The sequence below is a fragment of the Sphaeramia orbicularis genome, chromosome 9, assembly GCF_902148855.1.
Source record: "Sphaeramia orbicularis chromosome 9, fSphaOr1.1, whole genome shotgun sequence".
Classification (NCBI taxonomy): Eukaryota; Metazoa; Chordata; class Actinopteri; order Kurtiformes; family Apogonidae; genus Sphaeramia; species Sphaeramia orbicularis.
Window position 1 is genome coordinate 883,931 of NC_043965.1, and position 26,840 is coordinate 910,770.

General features: G+C 45.4%; 1 protein-coding gene across 1 annotated transcript; it reads right to left on the reverse strand.

The window, feature by feature from the left end:
- Positions 1-1,534: 1,534 nt before the first annotated feature.
- Positions 1,535-20,768, reverse strand: qsox2 (quiescin Q6 sulfhydryl oxidase 2). The gene is made up of 10 exons (XM_030143503.1): positions 20,350-20,768; positions 16,725-16,825; positions 16,584-16,632; positions 12,934-13,039; positions 12,112-12,202; positions 11,133-11,278; positions 8,273-8,555; positions 8,025-8,147; positions 4,392-4,728; positions 1,535-3,815 (listed from the first exon to the last, which is right to left on the reverse strand). The coding sequence occupies exons 1-10, from the start codon at positions 20,585-20,587 to the stop codon at positions 3,280-3,282; spliced, it is 2,010 nt and encodes a 669-aa protein (XP_029999363.1). The 5' UTR covers positions 20,588-20,768; the 3' UTR covers positions 1,535-3,279.
- Positions 20,769-26,840: the final 6,072 nt, after the last annotated feature.

The following is a 26,840-nucleotide window of genomic DNA, read 5'->3' on the forward strand; positions in this document are numbered from 1 at the left end:
TCTCTAGAACATGCAGGAACACACCACACACCGCAAACTAGGAGCAGCGTGTTTGCTGGGGAGCATATGGGGTTAATGTGCCTTGCTCAAGGGCACATCAGCCAACAACTTTTTCTGCCAGTCCAAGGAATCGAACTGGTGACCCTTTGGTCACAAGCTGACTCTCCAGCCCTCTAGGCCATGGCTGCCCCATGGTCCACATCATCATCATCCACATTAATGCAGACTCCACCCAGATCCACCTGTCGACCTCCTGCTCACTCCTACCCTCCCTACTGAACCAAGATACTTAAACTCCTCCCCCTGAGGCAGGACATCGACACCTAGTGGTGAACTTTGGTAATGACTGTTTGTCATGGTTGGCTTCATTTGGAACAGTTTGGAGTATTTTCATATAATTGTTTCAAGAACTACTACATGTAAGGTTCATCCAAACAGTTGGACCAAAGGGGTGGAGCTACAGAGGAAACACACCAAGCTAACAACTGAATGATCGCAAAGTCACACTTTGAATTTAACCTGTCATGTTAAACACCGCCAAGTGCTTTCAGATAAAGCTTAAGGGTTAACTTATTTTACGATCATCGAAACGCGTTCTTGTCCGTTCTGTTCTCGTGAAATGTCATTAGTCAAACTCAAATTCTGTTCCATTTAAAAGTTTGTACAAACCAAGATTGGATGGAATCCCTGGCTGTTGTTCTCGTCTGCTAGCTTAAACCATGGATGCACTGGTTGGGGACTCCTGTGGACTTGACTGTAAATATCCCATGATGCATTTTGTGTCAACTTACTCTTGAAGGCAATGGCAGCTTCTGTGACCCCTGTAGAGGAGAGACCCTACAATTGTACGTTTTTTTCTTTAAGGAAACAGTTCTCAGTTACTGTTGTCATCTTACAGAAATCAGTCTGTTTTGGAACAGATAAAAGATCATGAACAGGTGGTCTCCTGAAAAACAAATAACGAAATAATTATAAAAAGCCCTCAACTGTTCAACCTTCATCAAAGCTGGTTGTACACGTCAAAGCAGACCCGTTATAATGATAAAGCTAACCTTTATCTGTTTTTAAAAGAGCTAAACCTGTCCAGTTGAACTGAGAAGAACCACCAGGAATCTGGAATCTTCTTGCTGACCACTACGCCGACCAGGTTGTCCTTGTATTTGACAAATAAAATATAGTCATTTTGAGGTGACCATCATGTGTCTATAAATATAATTATCAGCGCTACCTGATCTAGTTAGCATTTAAGCTACCAGAATAAAAAGCAGAGTTGTGAGTGCTGAGTTCATTTTGGTACCAAACACTAAATAAAAAGTCCACAAAGTGAGACGAGAAAGACTCCTGGAAAAAATGTGTAGTGTTATATTTTTAAAGAGAAGTTCAGTGTAAGTCTATGGGAGCCAGCATCAGCATCTAGTGGCTGTCCACGGTATTACACTCAAACACACTTAGGTATTTTCTAACTGCACTTAAAACATTCCAAGAAAATTCTAACCCTATCTTACTGAAAACAGAGACCACATCACAAAACACCGACCAGATCAATGCGTTTTCTTTTATTAAGCTGCGAACAGACTCCATTCAGTATTGTACAGTTTTAGTGTAAAGTCTCCACAGGAGGTCGGTCACTAAATCCACAAACACACCAAGAGAAAACTAAACCGTTCAGCTGATCAATAACACCTTCAACCAATGAAACGCTCCGTCGGTCCATTTGTTTGTAGGATCCATTGGTCAGGACGGCGCCGAGGTTCACAGTAAATCACATCACCACAGTTCAGGTCCAGTGATACAACAGGCCACACCCACCCATAGGCAGAGCATCAGAGGACAGGCAGCCAATCAGAGTCAACGGATGGTCATCATCTTAAGACATTTGGCACTGAGTCACATGACCCAACAACAGCAACACAAATAAATAAAATCCAGTTTGAAAAGTTGAAGAAGTCCAGTTGGAGGTTCCAGATCAGGTCCAGACCGGGTGCAGGTCAGGCCAGACCGGGTCCAGACCAGGTCCACATCGGGTCCACTTCACGTCCTGGGCTGGTTCTGTTCTCATGTTTTAGTACAAAATGTCTCACAACTATAAAAACCAGACTGACTTTAAACGCCTCACAGTCCAGTACTCCCCTCAGATCCGGAGCAGATCCGTCGTTCCCTGAGATCCCGCTGACACGCGTGTGCTCTAAAGTTAGTTTGTAAGACACTTGTCACATGACCTGGCCAGTGCTGACTGTCGCCATGGTGACCAGAGTACACCTGTCCTGATTGGACAGATCTGTGACAGGACCACAGCGACACCTGATCAGCTGATTTTGTTGCTTTTTTAAAAGGGGCAATTTGTAATATTTCCTATTTTAAAACAAAAGGTTTTCATCAGTTTTTAAGTTAAACTGAAAAATCAAGTCATTTTAAAGTGAATGGAACTTGAATTCTGTTTTATTCTGATATTTGGAGGTTGTGTGATGTCATTGTGTCATCTGTGATGTAACGTTCACTCAGTGGACCGAAGCCTCAGAACCTTGTGCTTTAGTTTGTGTCCAGGATGTTCATATAAAACAGACTTGAACTACCTAATATTTACGCCCTTCGTGTAAAAATATCTAGTTTTTCTAGAGGCCTAAGCTGGTTCTGATCAGGTTCTGATCAGTGGATCAGGTTCACCTGTGGACCAGGTCACATCTGCGTTTTCCAACAGTAAAAACATAAACAATCGTAGGGTTAAATGTTAGGACCTGGGCCGTCATGGGGGCATGACTGAAGAACTTCTGGTGAAATATCAACATTTCCCACATCACCATGGCAACAGCATCCAGTGGAAAACCATCATTAAGAACCTTATGGTTCATTTTCTATAGCAAAAAAAAAAAAAAAAAAAAAAAAAAAAAGGTGGACTTCCTGTTGGGTTTTAATGCACCTGGACCTGGTCCAAGTGTTGACCAAAGGTGGTCCTCCTACTTCAAACATCATGCCAAGGATTTAATTATTATTTTTTTATTCACTAGAGGGCACTATCGTCACATTCTGCTCCACCCATTCATCAGATTCCTAAAGTAGAACATTTGTGACGCAGGTACAAACTCTGAGAGGTTCAACATTTGGCCCCAAAACTGAAATACTTTCAGGAGAAGAAGAATCCTGCGAGTTTCATGAAGGTCCTGTGGACACCGAGTCTGGACCTTCACCCAGAGAGTGGGTTCCTCCTGATCTGGTCCTTAAAGGTCTCTGTTCCGTATCCAGACCAGTTTAAACCACTGGTTCAGACCAGTTTAAACCGGTTCAGACGTGGAGGCGGCTGTGTCGCAGCTTCCACCTCCTGGACCGAACTTTGAAGAAGAAGAAGAGGAGCATGAGGAAGAGGCAGGAGCAGATGTACAGAACCACACACAGACTCATGTCCACACTGTTAAAGCCCAGACCCAGGATCCTCACACCTCCTCCTGCTCCTCCTGACCCAGGTCTCTGGACCTCCACCTGGTCCTCTCCCCTGAGGGGCTGGAGGCCGGGCCGTAGATCCAGCTGCTCCTCAACCTTCCTGTCCGGCTCCTTCCTCTCCTCTTGGTACTCTTTCTCCTCCTCCTCCTGTTTGGGGCGGTCGGTGTGTTTGCGTCCCGTGGGAGGGGGCGGAGTCAGGCGTGGCGGACTCAGGGCGTACTGGGGCGACAGGTTGGAGGCTCCATAGTGTCTCCGGAGGAAGGACAGGACCTGGTCCTGGTTCCAGACATGGATCCCATTTTTCTCCTCATGGCAGGAGGCGCAGAGGGAGGGACTGGGCCAGGAGGCTTTGGGGAAGAGGGGGTCGTCACTGAGGGAACCTGAGGGGGGGGGGGGGGGGATGAAAAAGAAAGAGGAAGGAAAAGAAGGAAGAGGAGGACAGGGTGGGGGGGGGGGGGGGCAGAGCAGTCAGAAGCTGACCTGGTTGTTTATTTATTTACCTGTTTGTTTGTTTATTGGGATGCTTGTTTGTTTAACTGGTTGTTTGTTTGTTTACCTGCCAGTCTGTAGCTGACCTGTTTGTTTACCTGTTTGTTTGTTTACTTGCCAGTCTGTAGCTGACCTGTTTGTTTACCTGTTTGTTTATTTACCTGTTTGTTTGTTTGTTTGTTTACCTGCCAGTCGGTAGCTGACCTGTTTGTTTACCTGTTTGTTTGTTTACTTGCCAGTCTGTAGCTGACCTGTTTGTTTACCTGTTTGTTTGTTTACCTGCCAGTCGGTAGCTGACCTGTTTGTTTACCTGTTTGTTTGTTTACTTGCCAGTCTGTAGCTGACCTGTTTGTTTACCTGTTTGTTTGTTTACTTGCCAGTCGGTAGCTGACCTGTTTGTTTACCTGTTTGTTTGTTTACTTGCCAGTCTGTAGCTGACCTGTTTGTTTACCTGTTTGTTTGTTTACCTGCCAGTCGGTAGTTGACCTGGTTGTGTTGGTTCCAGAGCCACAGGATCTGCTCCTCGTTGCTCTTCACCTGCTCCAGGTGTCCCGCCGCCGCCTGGTCAAAATGGCGTCCGCACTCCTCGCAGCCGAAGAATGTGCGGATGTAGCGGCGCATCACCTGCAGCACCGGCGCCGCCCCCTCCAGACCCGTGTTGTCCAGCGCGGTGGGCGTGGCCTCGTGTTGGACCGTCAGGACGTGGAACAGAGTCCACAGGGCGCACGGGTAACCTCGCAAACCTGGTTTGCTGCCTTGGCAACCGACCCAGCGAAGCTCCGCCCCCAGGAACACACCTGCGATCTGACGAAGAACATGGTTGGGTTTAATGCCGATTTGTGTAAAGCTTTAACATAAAACTGTACGACTTTAGTTTGTTTAGGACTCGACGTCTGATTAGTTTGACTTTTGTCTTATTTTGAATTTCTGTTTAACTTTGTGACTTTTCTTTACAACTGTTTGTAATTTTGGTTTTTCCATGTTTACGATTTCCATGTTTATGATTTCCATGTTTACGACTTTCATGTTTATGATTTCCATGTTTCTTTCCATGTTTACAATTTCCATGTTTACGATTTCTGTTTCCGACTTCCATGTTTCCGATTTCTGTTTCCGACTTCCATGTTTACGATTTCTATATTTCCGACTTCCATGTTTGCACGTTTCTTCATTGTAACTGTCGTCTGTTCCTATATTTCCATTTGTTAATGGTTTTATTTGCCTTAACCCTCGTTTTCTGCTGTTGTTGATCACAAGTGGAACGTGGTCTGTGAAAAATTATACAGCACAAACAAACAAAAACACATCAAGTAATAAATACAATGAACTAAAACAAATAGGAAAATCTGCAAAACAATAAATAACAGAGAAAATATGCAACAAAATGAACAAAAATTAAAGAAAAAAATATTAAATTAAAGCTGCAAGCAGCATTGGGCGGGACCTCGCACCGGGCGTTCCGCCTCCCCCGCGATCTGCGTCCCGGGAATGTCCACACCTCAGCTCCACTCACACCTCTCCGTCCCCATACCAGTTCCCACCCTTTAGTGTCTGTCCTCCTTACATCTGTACAGAACACCAGCGATCCTCTGCTGAAACCACCATCACCTTTAAAATGACACTTTTATTTTGGAAACCCTACTGTGTGTATGTGTATTTGTTTTGTATGTGAGAGAAAGAATCAGTTTGAAAAATGAATTGAAATTGTATAAATAATTGAGCATTAAAGTGATGATTTCTCACATTTAAGGCTTTTATTTTGAAAAAACCCTATTGTGTGAGCATGTGTGTCTGTGAGAAAGAGTACTTTTGAATGAAGAAACATTGCACAAACAGTTGAGTGTTTGGTCATAAAAATGAAAAGAAGTTATGTAATAGAAATTTTGTATTATTGGTAATTAGGGTTTTATTTAGAAAAAATGTACTCAGTGTACTTTTGAATGTGTGCAAAATTTCCAATATCCAAAATACAATCCAGTAAAACCTGTTTTAAAATGGAGAAAGAAGAAAAAAAAAAAAAAAAAAAAAAAATTGGATTGTCTGGGATTTGAACCTGGGTCCTCTTGTTTCATAGGCAGCTACATGAACCACTGCACTAAGGACAGACACATACAGCTGTGCACCAGGAAGAGTTTTATAGGGACTTTGTCATTGTTAAAAGTGAAAGTAAACATAGTCTTCAAAAAATCGCCATTATTCCATAACCGTAGGTCGGATCTGAAAAATTCTTTCACTTTTGGATTCTGCAGACTTGTGGGAATTTAATGAGGTATAACTTTTTATTCAAAGGTCTGAAATGACTAAGCAGTAATTGCAGAAACGTATAGTAACTTTCAAAGGCAGATTGCCAACTTCCTGTTGGAGTTAGCTCATGAGTGTCAGTGTAGGATTTGTCGGGCTCAATCAGACCAACATTTTGGCATTTGTTTCATGTTTCTGTGACATTCCTACTTGCCGCTAGGGCAGATTTTGTGAGTTTTTTAGTACATAGGTGGCGCTACAGAGTCCATTTTGGTACCCAAGGGGTTAATTTTGATATTGAATGAAAGGGTTCACCAGCCATGACATACATGGCAAATTTGGTGAGTTTTGGAGCATGTTAAGGGGGTCAAATGGCAGTCTAAAGCCGAAAAAGTATGAAAATAAACAAATTGTTATAAATCAATAACCATACATCCTATCTCAAAATGTTTTGCATGTGAGCGTTGTGGTGAGTCCTGTGAACGTGTAGATATGTCACATGTGGGGAAAAACTGCAAAATGAAAAATGAGTTTCAAACATCGCAACTTTGCTGGCTTGTAAAAAAGAAACTAAGACAGTTATGGAAAAGGTGTGAAATCGTTGTATTAAGGAGGGTTCACTCTATCTTTTGGCGCTATTTAGAAGTCAATACCACAAACGGTGTCATCGGAGTTAGTTTTAGAAATTTATTTTGAAAGGCATATTGCGAAGTTCCTGTTGCAGATAGGTCATGAGTGTCAGTGGATGATTTGTAGAGCATGATCCAACAAAAATTTTGGCACTGGTTTCATGTCTGTACGACATTCCTACTGGCCACTAGGGCAGTTGCCGTTTTTTTCACATAGGTGGCGCTAGAGAGCCCATTTTGGCACCTATGGGGTTAATTTTTTCATTTTATCAAATTTTTCGCCAGGCCTGACATGTGTGCCAAATTTGGTGAGTTTTCGTGCATGTTCAGGGGGTCAAAATCCAGGTCAAAGTGGTGTGTGAATAAAAATAATAATAATATAAAAACGAACGAAAAACAATAGGGCCTTGCTTGCAGGCAAGGCCTCTCACTGCGTGAGAGGGCCTTACCTTTCGGCTCGGTCCCTAATAACTAAGAAAATGCACCAAAAGAGCCAAAGTTACCAATAAAATCAACAAAATGAATTAAAAATGATAAGAAAATAAGAAGGAAAAAGAACAAAATAACACACAAATTGAACAAAACAGAAGAAATAAAATAACAAAATAGACAATGAAATGAACAAAAACAAATACAGTCTACTCTCGTTAAACCGCCCGCCGTTATACCGCCATTTCCGCTTATCGCCATCCGCCAGCCCAGTTCCATGCACAAACAACACTTATACCATTGATTTCCCGACCGTTATACCGCCAGCGTTGCGGCGCGGCACCTCCGAGGTGCGCCGCCGTGGCACCTCCGAGGTGCGGCTCCCAGTGTCGTCTTTTCCGTGGAAACCGGGTCGAAATGGCTCTTTGAGTGTTAAAGGTTGCCGATCCCTGCCTTACAACATAACAGAATCAAGATTTATTTAGAAACGCAATTAGAACGGGTTAACGGAGGCAGCATAGACATCATATAGTAAAGACATGCACATTATGGACGCAACCCGTTGTAACGCCATTTTCGCTATACCGCCAATTTGGCCGTGAACTGAAGTTGGCGGTATAACGAGAGTAGACTGTAATACGATGACAGAATGAAAAGTGTCCCGATGGAACTACTGCTGTAGACGTGTGTTTTTCTGTTCGGTTCATTTTCTTTTCTCTGTTTTTCATCTAAAGGCCTTCGGATCGACTCGGACCCTGGTGTTCTGCTGTTGTGGATCCCATCAGTGGAACGTGCTCTCACCCTCATCTTGTTGTCCACCAGGTCCAGCACAGCCTGATACGGGATTCGCTGCAGCGGCAGACTGAGCAGCCAATCAGAGAGCGTCTCCATCAGCTTCACCACCGACGCCCTTCCTGGATAGAGCTGCACACACACACACACACACACACACACACACATACACGCACACAAAAACACAAACACACACACATCCTCAGTCTGACAGTTTTTAGGCTAAACCTCACATTTATTTAGATCGCTGCCGTTACCTTGGCAACCAGAGTCACAAAGTCCTTGAAGATCTTGAGCTCCTCCCCCTCCAGGGCATCATGGGTTGCAAGTTCGACCCTGAGCACGTAGTGCAGGGCCGACTCCAGGTCGGCGGTGTACACCCTGGACCGGTCCATGTCCCTCCAGGGTTCAGGGCTGTGGGTGTCGGACAGCGCCCCCGTGTGTGCGTTGAAGGAGCTACTGCTGCTGGACCTGGACCTGCGCTGGACGCCCGGCAACGTCCTTAGCAATGAGGAGAAGAAGAAGCGCAGCCTCTTCTGCCTGGAGGAGGAGAAGAAGAAACAGGTGAAGAAGAAACAGCAGAAGAAGAAGAAACAGAAGAAGAAGAAACAGGAGATGAAGAGGAGACGGACATGACGAGTGAGAAACACAGCTGAAGGAACGTTCCAGATGTTTCTCCTGATCCTGGATCTGTTCGACTCTTAAACACAACTTCTTTCTTTGTATTTTGTCCTTTTTGCGTTCGTCGTTTGTCGACGCCCACTGATGGATCAACTTATTTTTATGTAGTTTTCCATTTCCGTTTAGTTTAAATCACTTTTAAATAATGCAGAAGGAAAATACTGGATAATTCACTGTAGACATATTCAAACTAAAGCCGGTTTCTGAAAGGACAGGAGTTTAAAGTTTATTTTTAGCATTTGAGGTGTTTTGCTTCCACTTCTTTGTCAAAGAGTAAATGTACATAAAGGAAAATACACAGACACCTTAAAGAAAGGGAAGATTTCACAAAAACCCCATTCAAGTGCATGATGAAACTTTTTGGAAAGAACAAAAGAAGAGGTGGAGGAGCACCTTCATCAGGTCCACAGTGACCCTAGAAGGGAGGACAGCCCGGGTGAGATGGAGAGGATCAAACCGGCTGAACCTATGGCAAAGTAGAGGAACCAAGAGGTCAGGAAGTCAACAACTTTGTCAAGAAGACAACAGGGAACTCAGCCCTGGAGCCCAAAGGCATCTGTACAAGGACTGACTCAGGAAATGACTCCAGAAGCTGCTGAAGGTGGAGAAAGAACGTCCTTGCTGACAATTGGTTGGTCGCTGAGAGATATTTCATTCTCAAGGAAGAAAACTCAACCGGGATCAAACAATTCCGCATCATGTCACTTTTCAACGTAGAAGTTAAGATCTTCATAGGGATTCTGGCCAAGCCGTTGATCACCTTCATGTTGAACCATGGGTCCACAAATACTTCAGTCCAAAAAGGTGGAGTTCCAGGGGTATCTGGCTGTCTCGAGCACATGAGCGCAACCTTGAAGATAAATGAGAACGCAAAGTGGAACGACGGTGGTCTGGCAGTCCTGTGGCTCGATCTAACAAATGCCTCTGGGACGATACCCAACAAACTGATGGAACCGACCCTGAAGACTGACCACATCCCAGAGCAGGTCCAAGAGCTCTTACAGCGCTACTTCGAAAGGTTCAAGATCCATTTCATCTGCGGAGACTTCACCACCAACTGGCAGAGTTTAGAAGTGGGCATCATCTCTGGGTGCACGGTCACAGTGATCTTCTCCACGGTGACATCAGCAGAGAAGTTGTGTCAGGGTGCACTACTGGTAAGTGGCATCCAAATGGTCCCAATAAGAGCTTTCATGGACCACCTCACCATCACAGGTAGACCAGTATCCGAAGGCCAATGGATTTGAGAGGAGTTGGTCAAGCTCAACTGGGCAAGGATGAAGTTCAAGCCAGCAAAACCCAGGAGCCTGGTACTGAAGAAGGGGTGTGTCCAGCACCTGTTCTGCTTCAAGACTGTCCAAGAGAGACCGGTGACGAGTTTAGGGAAGTGGTAGAGGACAGACCTTACTGGCAGGTAGAGCATGAAGGAGATGCTTGTCCAAGCAGCAACCTGGATGGAACCCCTGGAGAAGAGGCTTAGGGGTACCAGCATGGGGTACTCCCAGGACTGCTCTGGAATCTTTTCATTTATGAGGTACCTGTCGGTACTGTTGAAGGGCTAGAGAGGAAGATGAGCATCTACCTGAGGAGACAGCTAGGTGTCCCAAAAAGCTTCTGTTCCACTGGAATGGAAGCTATAAATGAGGACACCCCAACAGATTTGGCACAAAACCATTAGTTTTCTTTGAGAATCAACATTTTCTATGGGACACTACGACAAAATACAACAAACAAGATACAAGACAGTTACAAACTAGACATGTTCAGTTACACACAAAAAGTAATTTTTCTAATAAATTCATTCAAGACCATGTTGCAAAAACTAGTACACACCAATGAAAGTTTTAGGAGCAAAGCTAGATGGTTCTAAGGTCTGGCTCTCAGGTCTGGCTCTCAGGTCTGGCTCTATGGTCTGGTTCCATGGCCTGGCTCTATGGTCTGGCTCTATGCTCTGGCTCTATGGTCTGGTTCTATAGTCTGGTTCTATAGTCTGGCTCTATGGTCTGGTTCTATAGTCTGGTTCTATGGTCTGGTTCTATGGTCTGGCTCTATGGTCTGGTTCTATGGTCTGGTTCTATAGTCTGGTTCTAAGGTCTGGTTCTGTGGTCTGGTTCTATGGTCTGGCTCTTTGGTCTGAATCTATGGTCTGGTTCTATAGTCTGGTTCTATGGTCTGGCTCTATGGTCTGGTTCTATAGTCTGGTTCTAAGGTCTGGTTCTGTGGTCTGGTTCTATGGTCTGGCTCTTTGGTCTGAATCTATAGTCTGGTTCTCAGGTCTGTTCTACGGGCTGGTTCTAAGGTCTGGTTCCATGGTTCAGAGGGGTTTAACGGTCTGATGTGGTACTTCCTGTTTCCTCCTGTCACTTCCTGTCTGATAGTGTGTGTGTGTGTGTGTGTGTGTGTGTGTGTGCGTGTGTGTGTTTGTGCGACACTCACACGTGCAGGTGTGTGTGTGTTCCGTTGGGGTGCAGCAGGTGGACGGTGGGCAGCGCTGTGACGTGCAGAGCGTCCACCAGGGGGCGATCGGAGCTCAGCGCCCTCTTGACCTCCACCCCAGAGAACTGGAGCAGGTCCAGGATCACCTGACACACAGAGATCACATGACCATCCACGGACAGACAGAGACAGAGAACAGCTGACTGACAGGGTTCCAAACTACAGTGGGTTAAGGTTAAGGTTATTTATTATAAGGATTCTTTAGTCGTAAACATCAAAGATATTATTAACCTAATTATAATTTTGGCTAAATTTCATATTCATTGTTGTAAGTGGAAAAACACGAACCCCTACTTTAATTTGTTTTATTAATTATTACAGATCTCTTAAGTTAATTCTTTCTTTTCCTTACAATTCAAACGTCTTCATCTTTTTGTTTATTTTGTTTCAGATATTTTCAGTAGTTCTATGGTTCATCATTCCACCGTGTCTCCTCATGTATTTCTGTTTTTCTCTTCTGGAACATTTTCCCATCCTTCTTCTGTAAATGGCTCTGTTTCTGCCGTAGTGCGGTCATGTGACTTTTATTAGATTCTATTGTACACTAGTCTGCTGTCTGTAAACGCTGCCCCCTACAGGTTTGGAACACTTCTGTTCTACTGACTGGTTCTGCAGCGTTCTTTTTTCGTTGTTTTCTTGGTTTGAATCGTTTCTTTATTTGCAGATCATTTGATGATCGTATATGTGTTTTTGTTTCTTCTGGTGCATTTTTTCATTTGCACACATTCCTCTTTTTGTTCCTGGTTCAGACTGTGTTTGACTTGGTGAATCTGTATCGTTTCTGTGCTTGCAGCTGTTTTCTCGAACTCAGACACGTTGGACCGGTGTAGTGTTTGACCCTCATAGGCCACCGTACCTGATGGATCTGAACCAGAACCTTTATCTCTGTAAAGTCGTGTCCTCAGTTCAGACTGGTTACCTCTCTGCCTACGTAGGAGTCTGGATCCTCCACGATGATGGCGGTGTAGTGGTCTGACCTTTGACCCAACAGGGGGAGGAGCTGTCCAGAGCTGCGGACAGACAGATGGACAGGTAGAAGGACAGAGAGACAGATAGACAGAAGGACAGACGGACAGACAGATGGACAGAGGGACAGACAGAGGGACATGAGTGTTTTTATTCATTGTGTTTGATGAATTCATTCCCTCCACCAGGAGGAATTGTGATCACTTTCCTTTGTGTGTTTGCGTGTGTGTGTGTTTGTTTGTTTGTTAGCAGGATAACTCAAAAAGTTATGGACGGATTTTCATGAAATTTTCAGGAAATGTTGATACTGGCACAAGGAAGAAATGACTAAATTTTGGTAGTGATTGGGGGGGGGGGGGGGGGGGGGGGGGCACAGATCTGTCTTGGCGGAGGTCTGTGCTTTCCAAGTGCTTTTCTTGTTTGTATTATGTGTTCACAGCTCCTGATGGACCACACCAGACCAAACTGGGCCAGACTGGACCGGACCAGGCTGGACCAGGTCAGACTGGGCCGTAGCAGACTGGACTGGGGTTATTACAGTTAATGAAAACTAAAACTAAAAGAAGTAGAGAAATGATCCTTAGTTGAACTGAAAAACAGGATGAACTGAAAATGAAAGTTTCAGAACCATATGAGCCCTGGTTCTGGTCTGAGATTTGGGTTTGAGGTTCAGGTCCTGGCTCTGGTCTGTGGTTCTGGTCTGAGGTTCTGGTTTGTGGTGTGTGGTTCTGGCTCTGGTCTGGGGTTTGTGGTTCTGGTTCCGGTCAGTGTGTACCTGTAGGGGTCCAGTGGAGGGCAGTGGTCCGGCCGGTCCAGTCTGGTGTGGTTCTGGAGGACGTTCACCATCAGCTGTCTGATGGAACGGATCTCCCGGTCTGCACCTGAACAAACAAACAAACAAACAAACACACACACACACACACACACACACACACACACACACAGGTAAATAGTGACATCACAGCCTCTGATTGGCTGCTGGGTGGAGCCTGGGTGGAGCCTGTGGACAGTGTTGAATGGTTCTTATCTGGCACATGCAAAGCAGGGGGCTGGGGGGGCTTGAGCCCCTGCCGCTTTGATCCTCTGCCTACAAGTGCCCTTTTTACTCGTTTTTTTTTTTTTTGCACAAAAAACTGAATGACTAAAATTTTCATGGCTAAAATTTTGATCAATGATAATAAATGTTCAGTGGTTTCATTTGGCTGTCACTGGACCTGGTCATGGTGCCCTTTCATCTCTGTACGCCCCGCCCCTTCCTCCTGTGCAACCTTGCTTGCAACACACACACATCATGCGGTCTGGAGAATGAACGAGGAGGAGGGAAGCGCCACACCACTATCTGCCCAAAACATTCACTTGTCGCTTTTGGTCCTGGTCCTATTCTTCAACAACTCTAGTTTTGGGGCCAAAACCCGATGGTAAGTGAGTAAATAATTCAGTGTCATGGTCAGGTCATGGCATTAGCTCCAGACTAGCCCACTGTAACAGCTGGTGTCCACCTGAGTCTGAGTCCTGCTGAAGCACTCACACAAATTTGCTTCTGTTTTATTTCCATAAACTGTTGAGTTTTGGCTGCAAAATTGTAACACATGCTAATAGTCCTCACTTGCTGAAAGTCACTTTTTCTTCAGTTTTCTCTGTTTTTGCAGAATACCTTTAAGTTGACTCTGAGCTTTAATGAACATCTACATGATCAGTAAATTAAATATAGGGTAAAGGAAGTGATTTACACTGAAAAATGCAAAACACAGAGGTTTTTATCATAATAAATGATGATACATCACATGAGAAACATTAAAAAGAGAGAAAAAAATCCTTTAGAAGCTGCTATAAAAGTACCACTGGGTCTTAATGGGTTAAATGTGCTGAAGTAATTAAATTCTGCTAAACCGATATAAAATTGCATGAAAAGAAAACACATCCAAGTCTTCTTCTCATCCAGTTCCTAAATCTGGCCCTTTTGGTGGACCAGAGTCATAAAACTCATGTAAAATCCCCGACTCTTTCATCAGTGCCAACACTTTGACATTTCTGCTTTTGTTTCAGAAACAGCTGGATCGATTATCGTAATATCTGTGTTCACCTCAAACATCTTGAGTGAATCTTATTTGAAATAACCACAAACCTCCACAAATATTCCCATCAACCTGGTCAATATTAAATGATCCAGCTATAAATACTACAATATAAACGTTATTATTATCATGTAATGTTCAGTGGTTTGGCTTGGGTTAACACTTCCTCTTCATGGATCTTTCTGAACTGTGGAAAACCTAAATATCATCATAAATATGTCCTAGAATGAAAAGAAACTAAATATTCAATGTTTCACTGTAAAAGCAGGTGTAAAACCAGATGTAAAATGAAGGTATTTCTAGTTCTAAACATTCACTGTCATGCTTTTATACATAATTTAACATCTGTTTTGAAGAATTTGTCTTGGACTTACACTGCAAAAATCCAAATCTTACCAAGTGTATTATTCTCATTTCTAGTCCAAATATCTCATCACACTTAAAATAAGACAGAATCACCTACAGAGGAACTTGTAAGGGAGATTTTAAAAAAATATATTTTTAGACAATAGATCTAGAAAATCTTATTTCAAGGAATCTTACCAAGATAATTTTCACTTGTTCCACTGGCAGATTTTTTTGGAGAATTGAGCAAAAAAAAATCTTGAATTAAGCAAAAAAATCTGCCAATGGAACAAGTGAAAATTATCTTACTAAGATTTCTTGAAATCAGATTTTCCAGATCTATTGTCTAAAACCCAGTTCTTCTATCTCACTGAAAAGTTCCTCTTTAGCTGATTTTGTCTTATTTTAAGTGTGATGAGATATTTGGACTAGAAATGAGAAAAATACACCTGGTAAGATTTAGATTTGTGCAGAGTATGAACACACAAAACTTCTACACATTACATCTGTATTTCCACTTCTACAGAAACTGAACATCTAAATAAACTGATCACATATTCTATGTGATGCCATTTCACACCATTTTATTAAATATGAAAACAAATTCTTTCTTGTTCTTAAAAACATTTAATTAACAAACAAAATACAACAAACAACAAAACAGTGGATGAGTATCCAGAGGAGAATGTAAAATATGACAAAGGGGAGTTCAACAAAGTTCACATTTAGAAACAAACAGCATTACTAATCCACAGCAACTCAAAGATCTCAGTCCCACTGAACATCTGTGGGATCTTCTTGTAGATCCGTGTATGCTCGGCGTCCAGCACCTGGAAACCGCCAGATGTTCATCCAGGCCCTTCAGGAAGAGTGGGACAACATCCCCCAGATAGGATCAGGACGTGAATCCAGAGTGTGCGCAGAAGGTGCACAGCCTGTGTTAGGGCTCAGGAGGACACACCCAGGACTGAGGACATGGATCTGGACCATGTGGTCCATCTTTGACTTGCTGTGGATTAATAATGTTGCTTGTTGCTAAATGTGAACTTTGTAATTGGTGGTTATTCGTTTTCATGTGCCCTTTTGGAAGTTTGAGCCCCTGCCCCTTTATAGTTCTCTGCACGGCCCTGGTTCTTATATTTATCTGATGTTCTGATCCGTTATTAAATGGTTCCTGTTAGTTCCTAAATGTGTCTGATGGTCCAGTTACTGCTGCTGTGGCTTTAATGTCCACTGGGGGGCGACGTTGGACTGGATGAAACAGCAGAAGGAAATAAACTGTGTGCGTTTGGATAAAAGCAGCTGAAACTGAAACTAACATCAGTTTCATCCACAGTTTGAGTTCGACTTTAATTCAACCTTTTAATTAAACCTTTAATTCAGCCTTTAATAAAACCTCATCATATTAATATTCACTGAACACTTATCTATGTAGAATTCTTTTAATGGTTGTATTGATAATATATTGTCTAGCACATATTGTACAAATTGCTGTTTTAGTGGAGAATCAGTATCAGAATCAGATACTTTATTCATATCAGGAGGAAATGATTGGGTTCCAGTTGCTTCATTCAAGTAGAATCAAAAAAGTAGCAGGAAATAAATTATCAATACAACAGAAAAATAAATGTGTGTCTACACATATATATATATATATATATATATATATATATATATATTCATTAGGAGTGTAACAGTACTCATGATGAGTACACACAAACTATAATAAACTGTCTGCCAGAATGAGGCCTCTTGATTTCTTGTTTTTTTCATAATTAAAAAAAAATAATAATAAAAAAATATATATATTTGACAAATCGTACCCTGTGTGTGTGTGTGTGTGTGTGAATATTTATTTATTTATAAATAAATAAAGCTTTTTTTCTTTATGCTTTGGATCCTTTCTTTCCTGCTCCTTGTCCTTCTACTTGTTTGGAACTGAACTGATGGATCCTGAATAAACCCATAAATGTCAGAACCATCAGAACCCTCTGACCCGTCTCACCTCTGTAGGTGGTCCCGGTGTCCCCCGCTCCACTGTGGGCTTTGAAAAACTGCAGAGACACAAATGGACAGAGAGAGCGCCGTGAGCACACTGTCGACACAGGGGGTGTGGCCAACCTGGCGAGTGGGTCATGTGACTGACCTTGAACGTTGGGTAGAACTTGATGCCGTATTCTTTACAGACGTCAAAGTTTTCCTCCTGAGCGCAGTCCAAGACGGCCACGCCCATCGCCTGCTGCCAGTCTGAAAAAGCACAAAGGCCCAGAGGTCAGAGGTTAACCAGGACAGGGGCGGGGCCAGCTGGAGCCCGCCCACAGCCACTGTTTGAACAGGTTGTGTTGGTTCCACAGTCTGATGAAGTTTATCACAGACTCAAGGACACGTCGACACCACAGCGTTAACCCTCCGCCAGCTGTCACCGCTGACAGCCCATAATATGCACAGAGGGGACTCACGTCACAATGCTTTACACTTTTAGTGTGTAACTTTGTTTTTTGTTTATTTTTACATTTTTTAATAATTCATCAACTTGAGTCATAAACAAAAACACCAAATACTCAAAAACTGTAACTGTCATATTTAACCCTTTAAATGTTTGTAACAGAAACAAAGCAGATTATTGACGCAAAAAATGTCATATAACCCTTTGGTGGGTGGGTTTAGACCCTTTGGTGGGTGGGTTTAGACCCTTTGGTGGGTAGGTTTAGACCCTTTGGTGGGTAGGTTTAGACCCTTTGGTGGGTGGGTTTAGACCCTTTGGTGGGTGGGTTTAGACCCTTTGGTGGGTAGGTTTAGACCCTTTGGTGGGTGGGTTTAGACCCTTTGGTGGGTGGGTTTAGACCCTTTGGTGGGTAGGTTTAGACCCTTTGGTGGGTGGGTTTAGACCCCTTGGTGGGTGGGTTTAGACCCTTTGGTGGGTGGGTTTAGACCCTTTGGTGGGTAGGTTTAGACCCTTTGGTGGGTGGGTTTAGACCCTTTGGTGGGTGGGTTTAGACCCCTTGGTGGGTAGGTTTAGACCCTTTGGTGGGTGGGTTTAGACCCCTTGGTGGGTAGGTTTAGACCCTTTGGTGGGTGGGTTTAGACCCTTTGGTGGGTAGGTTTAGACCCCTTGGTGGGTGGGTTTAGACCCTTTGGTGGGTGGGTTTAGACCCTTTGGTGGGTGGGTTTAGACCCTTTGGTGGGTGGGTTTAGACCTAGGGCTGGGTAAAAAAAATTGATTTGATCAATTTTGGATCAATTTCTTTTTAATTATGTGTAATCAATTAATGGTGGATGAGATAAATTTTTCAGAGCAGGACCACGAGTAAATGACCCGGAAACCGCCGATGCAGAAGTGCAGCCGGCTTCGTCTCGCGAGCCCCTCGTGGAGACGGGGTGTCTTGGTCGTGCTCGCAATGGTTCTGGTGTGGGAGGAATGCGGAGGAAGGGTGGGGAAAACCCCTCAGTGGGAGGAAGGGTGGGGAAAACCCCTCAGTGGGAGGTCCTCCCAGCCTCAAACTGGAACCTGCAGTGTGGAGGAACTGGCCGGCGAAGGCGGGTCATGGAAGCCAGTCGTTCTAGAACTATTAACTTGGATCACCTGTGGTTGAGGGTGGAGTTAGAGGAATAGTAAAGCGGAAATCACAAAGCTCCGCCCACCCTCCCCCTCCAGTGAGTTTCTTGTACCAAGGGCCCAATGTGATTCTGTTACAGGGGGGCCAAACTGGTGTCAGTGCCCCAGGGTGACAGTAATGAGCCTTAAGGCTGGAAGCAGCAGGTATAAAACAGAACAAAGATGATGAAGAAGTGTGTTCAGATCCTCTGGAGAAACATGGACATGTTTGTGTCTGTTCATTATTTCAGAGCAGATTCATCTGTTTACTGATGAAATGTCAGATTTATTTCCTTTTTAATGTCAATATTGATTCTGTGTTGCATGGCTGCAGTAGTCAAATAATCAGGTCACAACTCAACATTGTGCTTTGGTATCACTAAATGAATCTGAATCAATCAATTAATACTGAATTGAATTGAATCGCAATTAATCGATTCAGAACATTATGAATCAAAATCGAATCAAGTAAGGAAACTGGCCATAATACCCAGCCCTATTTAGACCCTTTGGTGGGTAGGTTCGGACCTTTGGTGGGTGGGTTTAGACCCTTTAGTGGGTAGGTTTGGACCCTTTGGTGGGTGGGTTTAGACCCTTTGGTGGGACCCTTTGGTGGGTAGGTTTGGACCCTTTGGTGGGTGACTTTAGACCCTTTGGTGGGCGGGTTTGGACCCTTTGGTGGGTAGGTTTGGACCCTTTGGTGGGTGGGTGGGTTTGGACCCTTTGGTGGGTGGGTTTGGACCCTTTGGTGGGTGGGTTTGGACCCTTTGGCGGGACCCTTTGGTGGGTGGGTTTGGACCCTTTAGTGGGTGGGTTCGGACCCTTTGGTGGGTGGGTTTGGACCCTTTGGTGGGTGGGTTCGGACCCTTTAGTGGGTGGGTTCGGACCCTTTGGTGGGTGGGTTCGGACCCTTTGGTGGGTGGGTTTGGACCCTTTGGTGGGTGGGTTTGGACCCTTTGGCGGGACCCTTTGGTGGGTAGGTTCGGACCCTTTGGTGGGTGGGTTCGGACCCTTTGGTGGGTGGGTTTGGACCCTTTGGTGGGTGGGTTTGGACCCTTTAGTGGGCGGGTTCGGACCCTTTGGTGAGTGGGTTTGGACCCTTTGGTGGCCGGTTTTAGCCCACGGGCCGTATGTCTGGTACCCCTGCTGAAGTCCAGATGAGCACCCAGACATCCTCCCTTTCTGTGAACCTGCTGCTGAGGTCAAAGGTCATCTGGAGACAAAACCCTGACCCGCTTGACCCCTGACCTGTGACCCCGACAGCTGGAGACGGCGACGATCATTCAACACCCTATGAATTATGGGTACACCCTATGAATTATGGGTACATGTTCAAAATGAGGCCAGCTTCATCTAATAATTAAATAAATAAGTCATTACAGTTTGAAATAATTAATATTCCGAGATATTTTAAAACAGTTTAATCAAAGATGGGAAAAAAATTCAGATGAGACATAAACAGGTAAGTATAATAGTAAACTTTCACATCCTATTTTTCATTTTTCTTTGGTCTTTTGGACTCTGTGTGTTTGTTAGTTTCACTTCCACATATTCACCAAGTTCCATTAGTTCATTTGTTTTTAGCCTTAAAGACAAGGATTTTAACGGTTTTACTCATCTATTGGTTGATATTTCTGTATAAAGTTGCCTTAAATGTTACTTCTTTAAACTCCTTTCACAGTCAGTAGGTTTATGAGTTGCCGTTTTCATCCCATTAAACCGAAAACACTGTTTGTTCTGTTGAACAAAGCCGCTGTTAGCCGGTTAGCTTGTATGCTAACAGCTCCAGTCTCACTTCCTGGAACAGTCCGCTGTTGCTTAGTTACCGGACTTTAGTTTCACCTGCTCGTTGCCTGGAAACAGTGCACCTGTACCTGCCCGAGCTCACGGAACCCTCCGGTTCTGAGTCAGTCAAACAGAACCTGTCACCGGATCAAACCACTGAACTCCATTCAAACTCGGCCCCCTTTACGGAGCCTCGAACCGGCGGAAACAGCGGCTTCAACGGTCGGATTCTAGAAAATTAGTTTGAATTTTGTGGTAATTTGTGGATTTTTTTGAAGCCGAACTGAAGAATAGTTTGGAATAAACACACCCTGCTTTGATTTCCTTCTTAAAACCGTCCACATTAGTCCATATCATGCCAAACCCCGGTGCTGCGGTGCGGTCCCGGTACCTTGGACGTCCTGGGCCAGGGCCTTCCAGGTGCTGGAGTACTGGATGCAGTGTCCGCACCAGGACGAGTAGAACTGGACCAGCCAGGCCGAAGAAGAGTTAGTGACGGTGGGCCTGAGGCTGAGGCTGCCGAGGATCCGCAGCGGGTCCTCCTCCGCGTACAGCCGGGTGGAGGCTCCCAGGCAGCCGGGCAGGAGCCACAGGAGGACCGCCGCCGCGAGCCGCAGCCGCCGGGGCATCGGGTCCGCCTCACCGGGGGTTCCGGGACACTTAGACCGGGGACGGGCTGTCAGAGAACGGACGAATGTCTGCCGGAAAAGAACCGAGAGAACCGGGGAGACATGAGAGCAGCTGCCCCGGGAACAGAGACGTGGTTCAGGCAGAGAGAGGAGGAGGAGGACCGGAAGAACAGAGGTGTCACTCTGACGGAGAACCAGGAGACCAAGACAGAACCCAGAACCAGGAGGACCAAGACAAAACCCAGAACCAGGAGACCAAGACAGAACCCAGAACCAGGAGGACCAAGACAGAACCCAGAACCAGAACCAGGAGGACCAAGACAGAACCCAGAACCAGGAGACCAAGACAGAACCCAGAACCAGAACCAGGAGACCAAGACAGAACCCAGAACCCAGAACCAGGAGGACCAAGACAAAACCAGAACCAGGAGACCAAGACAGAACCCAGAACCAGGAGACCAAGACAGAACCCAGAACCCAGAACCAGGAGGACCAAGACAGAACCCAGAACCAGAACCAGGAGGACCAAGACAAAACCCAGAACCAGGAGACCAAGACAGAACCCAGAACCCAGAACCAGGAGGACCAAGACAGAACCCAGAACCAGAACCAGGAGGACCAAGACAGAACCCAGAACCAGGAGACCAAGACAGAACCCAGAACCAGAACCAGGAGACCAAGACAGAACCCAGAACCCAGAACCAGGAGGACCAAGACAAAACCCAGAACCAGGAGACCAAGACAGAACCCAGAACCAGGAGACCAAGACAGAACCCAGAACCCAGAACCAGGAGGACCAAGACAGAACCCAGAACCAGAACCAGGAGGACCAAGACAAAACCCAGAACCAGGAGACCAAGACAGAACCCAGAACCCAGAACCAGGAGGACCAAGACAGAACCCAGAACCAGAACCAGGAGGACCAAGACAGAACCCAGAACCAGGAGACCAAGACAGAACCCAGAACCAGAACCAGGAGGACCAAGACAGAACCCAGAACCAGGAGACCAAGACAGAACCCAGAACCTGGAGACCAAGACAGAACCCAGAACCAGAACCAGGAGGACCAAGACAGAACCCAGAACCAGGAGACCAAGACAGAACCCAGAACCAGGAGGACCAAGACAGAACCCAGAACCAGAACCAGGAGGACCAAGACAGAACCCAGAACCAGGAGACCAAGACAGAACCCAGAACCAGAACCAGGAGACCAAGACAGAACCCAGAACCCAGAACCAGGAGGACCAAGACAAAACCCAGAACCAGGAGACCAAGACAGAACCCAGAACCAGGAGGACCAAGACAGAACCCAGAACCAGAACCAGGAGGACCAAGACAGAACCCAGAACCAGGAGACCAAGACAGAACCCAGAACCAGGAGGACCAAGACAGAACCCAGAACCAGGAGACCAAGACAGAACCCAGAACCAGAACCAGGAGACCAAGACAGAACCCAGAACCCAGAACCAGGAAGACCAAGACAAAACCCAGAACCAGGGAGGACCAAGACAGAACCCAGAACCAGGAGACCAAGACAGAACCCAGAACCCAGAACCAGGAGGACCAAGACAGAACCCAGAACCAGAACCAGGAGGACCAAGACAGAACCCAGAACCAGGAGACCAAGACAGAACCCAGAACCCAGAACCAGGAGGACCAAGACAGAACCCAGAACCAGAACCAGGAGGACCAAGACAGAACCCAGAACCAGGAGACCAAGACAGAACCCAGAACCCAGAACCAGGAGACCAAGACAGAACCCAGAACCAGAACCAGGAGGACCAAGACAGAACCCAGAACCAGAACCAGGAGGACCAAGACAGAACCCAGAACCAGGAGACCAAGACAGAACCCAGAACCAGGAGGACCAAGACAGAACCCAGAACCAGGAGACCAAGACAGAACCCAGAACCTGGAGACCAAGACAGAACCCAGAACCAGAACCAGGAGGACCAAGACAAAACCCAGAACCAGGAGACCAAGACAGAACCCAGAACCAGGAGGACCAAGACAGAACCCAGAACCAGAACCAGGAGGACCAAGACAGAACCCAGAACCAGGAGACCAAGACAGAACCCAGAACCAGAACCAGGAGACCAAGACAGAACCCAGAACCAGGAGGACCAAGACAAAACCCAGAACCAGGAGACCAAGACAGAACCCAGAACCAGGAGACCAAGACAGAACCCAGAACCAGAACCAGGAGGACCAAGACAGAACCCAGAACCAGAACCAGGAGGACCAAGACAGAACCCAGAACCAGGAGACCAAGACAGAACCCAGAACCCAGAACCAGGAGGACCAAGACAGAACCCAGAACCAGAACCAGGAGGACCAAGACAGAACCCAGAACCAGGAGACCAAGACAGAACCCAGAACCAGGAGACCAAGACAGAACCCAGAACCAGAACCAGGAGGACCAAGACAGAACCCAGAACCAGAACCAGGAGGACCAAGACAGAACCCAGAACCAGGAGACCAAGACAGAACCCAGAACCAGAACCAGGAGACCAAGACAGAACCCAGAACCCAGAACCAGGAGGACCAAGACAAAACCCAGAACCAGGAGACCAAGACAGAACCCAGAACCAGGAGACCAAGACAGAACCCAGAACCCAGAACCAGGAGGACCAAGACAGAACCCAGAACCAGAACCAGGAGGACCAAGACAGAACCCAGAACCAGGAGACCAAGACAGAACCCAGAACCCAGAACCAGGAGGACCAAGACAGAACCCAGAACCAGAACCAGGAGGACCAAGACAGAACCCAGAACCAGGAGACCAAGACAGAACCCAGAACCCAGAACCAGGAGACCAAGACAGAACCCAGAACCAGAACCAGGAGGACCAAGACAAAACCCAGAACCAGGAGACCAAGACAGAACCCAGAACCCAGAACCAGGAGGACCAAGACAGAACCCAGAACCAGAACCAGGAGGACCAAGACAGAACCCAGAACCAGGAGACCAAGACAGAACCCAGAACCAGAACCAGGAGGACCAAGACAGAACCCAGAACCAGGAGACCAAGACAGAACCCAGAACCAGGAGACCAAGACAGAACCCAGAACCAGAACCAGGAGGACCAAGACAGAACCCAGAACCAGGAGACCAAGACAGAACCCAGAACCAGGAGGACCAAGACAGACCCAGAACCAGAACCAGGAGGACCAAGACAGAACCCAGAACCAGGAGACCAAGACAGAACCCAGAACCAGAACCAGGAGACCAAGACAGAACCCAGAACCCAGAACCAGGAGGACCAAGACAAAACCCAGAACCAGGAGACCAAGACAGAACCCAGAACCAGGAGGACCAAGACAGAACCCAGAACCAGAACCAGGAGGACCAAGACAGAACCCAGAACCAGGAGACCAAGACAGAACCCAGAACCAGGAGGACCAAGACAGAACCCAGAACCAGGAGACCAAGACAGAACCCAGAACCAGAACCAGGAGACCAAGACAGAACCCAGAACCCAGAACCAGGAAGACCAAGACAAAACCCAGAACCAGGAGACCAAGACAGAACCCAGAACCAGGAGACCAAGACAGAACCCAGAACCCAGAACCAGGAGGACCAAGACAGAACCCAGAACCAGAACCAGGAGGACCAAGACAGAACCCAGAACCAGGAGACCAAGACAGAACCCAGAACCCAGAACCAGGAGGACCAAGACAAAACCCAGAACCCAGAACCAGGAGGACCAAGACAAAACCCAGAACCAGGAGACCAAGACAGAACCCAGAACCAGGAGGACCAAGACAGAACCCAGAACCAGAACCAGGAGGACCAAGACAGAACCCAGAACCAGGAGACCAAGACAGAACCCAGAACCAGGAGGACCAAGACAGAACCCAGAACCAGGAGACCAAGACAGAACCCAGAACCAGAACCAGGAGGACCAAGACAGAACCCAGAACCAGAACCAGGAGGACCAAGACAGAACCCAGAACCAGGAGACCAAGACAGAACCCAGAACCAGAACCAGGAGACCAAGACAGAACCCAGAACCCAGAACCAGGAGGACCAAGACAAAACCCAGAACCAGGAGACCAAGACAGAACCCAGAACCAGGAGACCAAGACAGAACCCAGAACCCAGAACCAGGAGGACCAAGACAGAACCCAGAACCAGAACCAGGAGGACCAAGACAGAACCCAGAACCAGGAGACCAAGACAGAACCCAGAACCCAGAACCAGGAGGACCAAGACAGAACCCAGAACCAGAACCAGGAGGACCAAGACAGAACCCAGAACCAGGAGACCAAGACAGAACCCAGAACCCAGAACCAGGAGACCAAGACAGAACCCAGAACCAGAACCAGGAGGACCAAGACAGAACCCAGAACCAGAACCAGGAGGACCAAGACAGAACCCAGAACCAGGAGACCAAGACAGAACCCAGAACCAGAACCAGGAGGACCAAGACAGAACCCAGAACCAGGAGACCAAGACAGAACCCAGAACCAGGAGACCAAGACAGAACCCAGAACCAGAACCAGGAGGACCAAGACAGAACCCAGAACCAGGAGGACCAAGACAGAACCCAGAACCAGGAGACCAAGAGGACCGGCACAGACAGAACCCAGAACCAGAACATAAAACAGAACCCAGAACATGAAACAGAATCTAGGCACAGAACCCAGACAGAGAACATAAAACAGAACCCGAACCCAGAACCTGGGTCTGTGACTGAACTCTTTAATCTGCAGATGTGGAATCATTAACAGTTTCAGCTTCACATCTGATCATTTAAACATTTTATAAATAAAGTTGAAAATAAAAGCCTCAGTAATTCACAATAAAGTGATTGTATCCGGTTACTATGACAACGGATCCACTTCCACCTGACGTACATTTTCGATGAGGAGGACTCATCTGTCCTCTCGACGATCTGCGTGAAGCGGAATAATGACGTATGGGAGGACGTTGAACTGTGGTGCATTCATGTTTACTCGGAGATTTTAGTGTCAATCAGTAAAACAATAATTTCAACACGTGGTAAAAAAGGAGCAAATTATTAATAAAATCCAGTAAATTAAGGTAAATCGACTATTTCTACTTATTATTTACAAAAAAAAAAAGAAGTAAAGGAATGGAGGAAAATAGTATAAATATATAAAACTATACGAAGAATAAAAATACAATCTGTAAAGTCAAATAATGCTTTAGTGGAGGAGTTTTCATATAAAGTACATAAATTAGTTTGTAAATACATTTAAAGGGAGGAATCCAGTTGAATTTATTCTCAGTGGAATTATTAACTGTTGATTTTGTTTCGTTTGTGATGTTTCCCTTTTATGTCTTTACGTTTAGATAAAATATTATAAGTTTTATTTGTCATATACATGGTTACATTTAATATAATACAAATCTATTTTTGTACATACAGCCTTTAATAAGATAGTAATTAAACACAGAGAACCAAAGACAGAATTATAAACATCTAAAAATAAATAAGACAAATATTATTGTTATGTGTTTTATTCCTTCTGTTCAGTGACAAATAGTGTCATTAACTTGAATAGATTTCAAATCCAGAGAAACAATTACAGAAACACCTTCGATTAAAGTTCATTTCTACTGTAGAATCTGAATCATTTCAATGTAAAAAAACAAAAAAAAACAAAAAACAAAACACATTTAAACACTTTCTACAATAAATTAAAATAAAACTAAATACAAATGTCATGACTTTATCAACAAACAGAGAAATGATTGAATTTTATGATCTCGATTAAACCTGGTTCCATGTTCTGGTTTTTCTGTGAGTCAGTGAATGCACCGCTGCTCTCTGCTGCCCCCTGGAGTCCAGAGGAAAAAATGAAAACCCTCCGAGACTGAATGAGGCACAGCTGAGTTGAGTTGAGTTTAGTTCAGTTCAGTTTAGTTCAGTTCAGTTTAGTTCCATTTGCAGTAGAAAATCACTTTGGAAAAAAGGTGCGATGAGTTCAAAGTTCAGTCAATATTTAAACAGACACATGATGAACAGATATGAACAACACACAAACACAAACTGTCAACAGAAAAAACTCAATACAAGAACAAAGACAGAAATATGCAAAAGGTAGGATTCTGGACCTGGGCTGTAACATTGTCCTGAAAATGATGCGTTCAAGGCCCGTTGATCTGAGACTCCCGTGTGCAGTGTCCCCTGTATGTCCATGAGCCACAGATACAATGAAACATATGAGGAAGTGAAGGATTCTGGGAGACGGAGTCCAGGTGGACACCATGAACATCAGACCTG